We start from the raw sequence: 7723 nt of genomic DNA on the forward strand, positions 1-7723 counted from the left end.
TTTTGTATAGAAACAAAACTTTAATTATCAACCTTTACAGGGCGTATGTATCAATTAACTTACGTAGTTTTAGAAGCAATGGCTGACAGCCAACACGGAACTCGCAACTAAAAGCTTGTCTTTTCAAGATCGAAATCGATAAAATAACGTTTTTTGATTTTATTATTACGTAAATTTAAAAAAAGTAAAAAATTTGTGGCAGAGAGGTCCTCGAACCCACTCCGAAGGGAACTTTATACAGTTATTCGAACCTATGCACAGCAGCGATAGCCTCTCTGGCAACGCGTCTTGACTTGGTTTTCTTTGAGTTTTTGCCTTAATTTTTTGTTCAAGCTATAGTTTGATAGACTGCTTTTCACACTTTCATTTCAACTAGAAACGTTTGCAACTTCCGTAGTCTATTGAATTGAAAAAAACACTCTTAATTTATCGACTATCGGCGTCCAGTTTCATGGCTTAGCGATTAGCATGTTTGGATAGATTAGCGATGTTGGAAGACTAAAACGTGTACATTTGAAAACTAGAACTAGCCGGTTGAAAGTATGGGAATAATATAGGGTATTGACCTATAAATGAACTTTTTAGGGTAGTTTTTGCCAAAAATCAATCTTTCTTGCGAACTAAAACAGTTTCTTGTAATTTTTTATTGGAGTTTACCTATTTTTACAAAATTAATTTGAAAAGCATTTAAAACAATATTTGTTAACATATTTGAATTGATTTCATAAAAAAGCATGATTCAATTAGTGAACTAAAACCGTGTTTACCAAAAATGCTTATCAAACATTTCAATAAAACTCCATAAAAAGAAAAACCTTATGAAAATGGTATGACTAGCGTTTTTTTTTTATTCAATGCTCTTGTATGATAAATACTTTCTTCTTTCAATGGAAAGTTTTTTAAAAAAAATTGCATGAAAATCTTTTTCCGATAATATAACTGTGCACAACGAAGAAAATAAATAAGGCAAAATCTTAGCCCAGCCAATAGTCTCTCATCAGAAGATAGAGATTACAAAAATCTTTAGTGCTTTGAAACTCTGTTACTGTGTTATGATTGTGATGACCTATATGATCTCAATAAAAAAAAAACACATAAACACTCATAAACCTATTCAAAAATTTTTTTGGTAATGCACCAACTCAAAGCCTCACAAGCTATCCAAATTTTTTCTGAACAAAAAATTCTATGGAAAAGATGGGTATAATGCAATTCTCATAAGAAGAAATTGTATGATCTGTGCTTTGATTGTGATGACCTATATGATCTCAATTAGAAAAAAACACATAAACACTCATAAACCTATTCAAAAATTTTTTTGGTAATGCACCAACTCAAAGCCTCACAAGCTATCCAAATTTTTTCTGAACAAAAAATTCTATGGAAAAGATGGGTATAATGCAATTCTCATAAGAAGAAATTGTATGATCTGTGCTTTGATTGTGATGACCTATATGATCTCAATTAAAAAAAAACACATAAACACTCATAAACCTATTCAAAAGTTTTTTGGTAATGCACCAACTCAAAACCACAAAAGCTATCCAAAGTATTTCTGAGAAAAAAAAGTTCTATGAAAAATATGGGTATAATGTAATTCTCATAAGAAGAAATTGTATGATAAACTATTTGGCTCCAAAAAGTTATGATTTTGATAACCAATATGATCTGATCTAAGTAAAAACCGAACAAAACTTATAACTTCTCCAAAAACTCTTTTTGAAGTGTTTCCGATAAAGAAGGTTCTATGAAAAAAATGCGTATCATGAAAATTTTATAAATAGAAATTATATGGTTGGCAGTCTTATGCTCATACGAATTTCAGTTCTATATTATTTTGGTTGCCATTATATCTTATATAATTATAAACCGATTAAAATCTGAAAACTCTTCTTGAGTTAATTCTAAATAAAATTCTCTATTTCTAGACAAAAAAGAGTACCATACAACTTTCATAAATAGAAATTGTATGATCAGCGTTTTCTCCATTGATCGCATGCATGGAAATATGTGATAAGCATTTTTGTATGGAATCGTATGACGAGCATGTTTTTGTATGGATGACCTATATTCAGAAAAACTTCAGAAAACCAAAATTATTCTGTTGATATGCATCAAAGCTAAACTTCAGAAAACCAAAATTATTCTGTTGATATGCATCAAAGCAAGAAATGTTTAATAAAGTGGATGAAATTGTATTTTCAAAAAGTAACCTCAATTCATCTTTCGCCAGAAACTCCAATAACAACGTTGTTTATATTTTGCTGGATTAAAATCTGAAAAGTTGAGTTTTTCGTTTGAATGAACGTTACGATCACCACGGCATTATTTATCATAACTCAAACGAGTGGGATTAAGTGAATAGAAACAGAAAACAAAAAAGTTAGTAAGATTTTCGTAAATGACTCGCAATCTATAATTACATCTCGCAATAAAAAAACAACTCACAGAAAGGCAAAATTCTTTTGGCAAGCTCGTAAAACGTCGTCCCGCGGCGATGGGTATATTGCCAGTTGTCTGTTAAAGCGAGTTGTTTTTTATTGCGAGTTGTCTTTTAATACGACTTTGGCAGGAGTTTTTGTCAATCTTCAGCTTGCCTGACATGTCGCGGGATATGATAATCAGTATTGAATATCCAATTGAACAGCTGCAAGGTTTTCGATTCACCGATCCATTTGTCAAAGAAATCTCCACCATCATGTGTGTAGTGTGTAGATACGAATCCGGATAACATTCTGAGGCCAAAAGTGAGCAGCTCCTGCACAAACCATACCAGCACAGCACCTGAAGTTTCATTATAAGTCTATCAAAAAACTTCTGAATTCTGGAGTCTGAGTATGAACAAAACGTGTAGGTACAAACCTTGCAACAAGTAATTTAACAGAAAACAAAACTGCACATCAATGGGAAGCCTGAATGTTCCGACAACCTTAAGTTCTACAGAATTGTTTTCAATAAAAGTTTTGAAATGCATTTTGAAAACATTTTGAAATCTGTTTTTTTTTTGTCTCAGATTTTGTTGAGAAATTTTTCCACGCAGGTTGTTTACAACACAATTTAAAATAAATAGCGTGTAGCAACGTATAATTAGTCCTAATAGCCTCGAGTCAAACTGGAACGATGTTAGAGTCGAATAAAAATGCTGCCTACGCGCCAAAGCACGAAATATTCCGAGTTTTTAATGTACCCAAAATAAACAAACACCTATAGCCTTAGAAAAAAAAAACATTATAACGAAAATTATTTTTCTTAAAACGAACTCAATTCTTTTCAGATAGTTCAAAAAACGCCATTCACCAGTGACTGGTAAAAATGTCTAAGAAAAAAAATATCGCGCTTAACTGTTTCATCCTTCTTCAACATCCTCGTCAGAGTTTTACAAGGATTCTAATATTTTGTTACTGCTTTCTGCAATTGTTAATGGCAGTTTTCGCTTTTTATCGGCTTCCTTTCAAACTTTTTTTAAGCTTCGTTTAATCAAAAATCACATGGGTAAAATTGGGGGTAAGGGGAATCAGCAGTTCCTTTTGTCTTATTGAAGGGGACGCGACCAGTTAAATCAATTCAATTTGAATTGAGGCTATTAATTGGTTATAATAATACGTTACCAGACGCAATTGATATCATTTCATAAAACCCGATTGGGGTGAAATGAGGCGTTCCATCTTTTTTCTCAAATACTTTATCAATTTTTTTGTCGATAAAATAAAGGGCAGTCGGAACATGCAGTGCATCACCTTGATAGGAGAAGATTCGTTTGGATTCATCTTGTCTGCTCAAATTTGTATTGCCAACATTTTGGCGTTTTTTCGTTCGCTGACTTTTCACGTTTCATCTCATTTGGAATATAACTGTATTTTTATCTTAAAGCATACAAACATACCCCAGTTTAAAGCTGGGGTAAAATGCAATAAACGTTAAAGAACTTTTTTTAAAAAATTTTCTTGTCACGGGAATCACTGCATCTCGAGGGGTTTCTCTAAATATAAAAAAGTCTGAGATTTTAAGTGGCCTCTGAGCCTTCTTGTCTGCGGTAATCAATTCATCTACAAATTTGTTGCGTGAACTAACTCTCCGGCGGAAATCTTTTTGAGTAGATTTTTTTCTCAATTTCAATTTTAAAATTTAGTTGTTCTTCAAAGAAAAACAAAAATAAAAAATAAGACTGTTTCGACTAGGTTTAATCTAGTTTTTGACTACGCTCAACCTATGTTTAGACTATGCTGTAACTGATTTCAACTTTTTCAACCTGTTTCGATTCTATCAGCTGAAACTGATGTTTGTTGACACTTTTGCTCAACTTAAAGTTGCTTTTCGACCTTCGATTTTCCGGCGCAAGATTGTAAGAAACATAATAGTAGAAACATAACACTTTCAAAGTAAAAACATAATTTGATTACCTTGTCTTGGTTAGTTTTTTTAAACGAAGAAAGAACCACCAGTTTTTTGTTTCTCTGTGTTACAAACTCATGGAGTGATAAATAAAAATCAGGTCAAAAATTTTCACAGAGATTGAGCCTACCGAAAAAGCCCCATCCTCCTCCTGTTACGCAAAGTCCAACAAGCCCAGCAACACCAACTGAGGCGAGTTTACTCGCAGCATAAGCCCATTTTCCTCCCGGATCGTGGTAACCGAATGTCTCCTGAAACCACTCACTTTCCATCAACAGGCGAACTCCCAACTCGACTGGGATCTGAAGCAGCTGCCACCATGTGAACGCTCCTCTAGTTGCATTGATAACTGCTTCAACAAGCTCATGCTGTGCATTTATAATAAGACTTTTTAAAATTTCTTTGATGAAATCTATCACTCCTTCAGAGGCACCTAGTACAAGAGGCCTCCTCCCAATGAAGTTCGCGCCACTTTTAACTGCGTCTTGAATAAAAGCCGGAGTTATGTTTAGTATTTGTCGGAGAAGACAGCTGCTGCTTTGACTGGAACCTCGCGAGAGCCAGGAAATCCCTAAATTGGAAAATAATTAAAGAAAAAAAGTCGAACGTTTGAATTCTAAATTTTTTAAGCGTTTTTTTCTTGCCCACCAAGGTTTTTGATCAGTATTATAAAAAAAATTGCAGCAGGATTTACGAGTTAGTTTGTCATAGACATTTATCGCTGAATCAGCAAGTTTTCAGAAATCTAACTTCTCTGATTTTGCCCACAATCAGTGGCGCTTGTCCATGATCAGAAAAATTTCTGCTCTGGTTCAGGACACCAGCGGATTTAGGGGAGGGCGGCGGGGGTTGGTGACGCTCTCCCCTCAGGGTTTCAACCTCCTGCCGATCCGAAGGGTCCACTCTTTGCACTAGCTTGAGATACCTTTTTTGGCTGACTGATCTTAAATTTTTCTAAAGGCGCCTTAGGTGCCAAAAAATACTTATTTCGAATGGAGAGCGCTCGCCAAAAAACGCATTTTTTTCAATTTTTTCCAAAAACGCCTTTTTTCGACTGTTTTCTTTTTTAGTTTTTGTCAAAATGCTGATTTTGACAAAATGCTGATTCAGAGCTGGAATTTTGGGACAGGGCCCGCGCTAAAGTAGCGCTAACGTAGGGATGAAACAACCAGGTAAAAACCACAAAATTTTTTGATTCTTCTCTGAATCAGGGCTGCAACAACATTGCAAAAACCCTGAATTTTTCAAATTTTTCAGTCGACCTTAGATAACTTGAAATGAAAGTTTGATGTCAGCAAGTTGATTTAAAAAAGAGCAATCTAAAAACACAGATGACCGTCATTTAAAAATGAAACTCAAAAATCAGTTTTAGAGTCAGTTTTCCACCTGATTGAATAACAATTAATGTCTCGTTTCAGCTAATTATGTGAACTTGTTCTTGTCTAGGATAAATAGGATTGCCAGTTAAACTTTCTGAATTTTTCAGCAAAACGTTCATATGAATTCGCATAAAATCTCGAAAATGTTTAGCGTAGCTTTCGCATTTAAAAGTGATAATGACTCAGTGATCAGTTTCTTAAAGCAAACGCATTCAGAAATCGACTGCAAAATCGTTCAATTATAAAATCTTTTTTTTTCTGTTTTCAATCAGTAGAAATTAAAATTAGTAGATTTTGTTGATTTTCACCATTTTTTATGTTTTCACCATAATTTCAAGAAATTTCAAAACTTTGTTTCTACTTGGAATTAAACTTTTCTTTGTTGCAGCTGTGATTCATGGTTTTAACAGAGCTTTTTTTTCCATAATCATCGTTTAAAAAACATATCCATCAATAACCCTGAGTTATAGCTGAAAATTTTTTAACACTGGGATATCGCTTATAACTCTCTATGACAGGTCAACCCGGGTTAAATCTGTTTTAACTTGTGAGCAATTGAGAAAAAGACTTACCAACACCGATTGCCTGCTGAGCCGTTTTGAAGAAGCAGGCCCACGAATCTTCAATTTCAAGAAATACCATCAAATCTCGAATGAACTCTTGGCAGTTTCTTGTCACCCACATGTAAGACTGTTTTGCCAAGTTTACACTTTCAATGAAAGCTTTCAGATAGCGGCTGTCGTATACAGCTGGCTGTCTGGAAATATCCACTTTTCTTTCCTTGAAGCCCGGTTTGTTGTCCCACGGAAATTCACGATAGTCAGACATTGAAGCAACGAGATAACCACCTTCCTCATTTGCTTCCAATAGTTTCACGAAACTGTTAAATTTTGAATTGTTAGTTTAAGCACACAGAAAAAACATGAAGATTTTGGCTTTAAGAATGAGCTGGAAAAGGCGCGACAATAGCCAGCTGAGCTAAAATAAACGTCTGGCAAATATATCCAAACACCCTGCCAAAAAAGCAATCAGCAAAAAAAACAACGGTTTATAAAAAGCATTTTAAAATTTCTTTGATGAATTGCAACACCCCTTCGGAGACACCTAGTTGAAGACGCTTGTTCCCATTGAAGCTCATGCTACTTTTAACCGCGCCTTGAATAACTGTCGGAGTTCTTTTTATTGCTTGTCAGCGAAGACAGCCCTGTCTTATTTTAATACGACTATCTACCAATTTGAGGCACGCGTTGAGTCTATTCTTTACAGGTATCGCTGCCTGTTAAAAAGGAACAGCTGCATCAGGGTTTTAAATCGCGAAAACCGGAAAATAAAATTCAGGCGATCATGATTTTTTGGAAAATTGCTGAAAACGTGCCAAAAATTGAAAATCAAAACGCTACGCATAATCTCAAACAAAAAACAGGATGCGGTTTTACAAAGAGAAAAGTTACCACCGCTTTAAAAATTATATTCCATCAAGAGGGAGTTTTGAAATTTAAGAGAAATACAATGAAAAGCTACCTGAAAAAGAATCAACCTTAGTTGAGATATCAAAACCTTCTGAAAACTACAAAAAAAACACAACTCAGAACAAAATCTACAAAACAAAAACATGGTACTGTGAGCGATCTAAATTTTGCTGATCATGAAAACGTATTCGACTATTTATTTGGTTTTAACTCAATATGGGTTGATAATTACTTGGCGAGAAAAATCCGACTTGGAGAGAAAAATGTTTTAACAAGCTATCAAAATACAAAAAATTTCCGGTGGTTTATTTGACTATTTACCACCGATATATTAATGAGTCTAAATGGTATCTTCAAGGTCGCTTTTATTTACACTGGCTTGGAATTCAGCAGGTTGGAGAGGTGTTGGACAAAATAAACAATGAAATTGCAAAAAAGCAGAGTAATTAAACTTATCCTGATAAATCTAACTGACAAAAATAG

At 34.3% G+C, this 7723-nt stretch overlaps 1 protein-coding gene across 1 annotated transcript; it reads right to left on the reverse strand.

The window, feature by feature from the left end:
* Nucleotides 1–2234: 2234 nt before the first annotated feature.
* On the reverse strand, nt 2235–6645 carry LOC134856340 (uncharacterized). The gene is made up of 3 exons (XM_063872694.1): nt 6344–6645; nt 4523–4963; nt 2235–2784 (listed from the first exon to the last, which is right to left on the reverse strand). Exons 1-3 carry the CDS (start codon nt 6597–6599, stop codon nt 2582–2584), a joined length of 900 nt encoding a protein of 299 aa, XP_063728764.1. The 5' UTR covers nt 6600–6645; the 3' UTR covers nt 2235–2581.
* Between the last annotated feature and the right edge of the window lie 1078 nt (nt 6646–7723).

This window comes from Symsagittifera roscoffensis, unplaced genomic scaffold (assembly GCF_963678635.1).
Source record: "Symsagittifera roscoffensis unplaced genomic scaffold, txSymRosc1.1 SCAFFOLD_190, whole genome shotgun sequence".
NCBI lineage: Eukaryota > Metazoa > Xenacoelomorpha > Acoela > Convolutidae > Symsagittifera > Symsagittifera roscoffensis.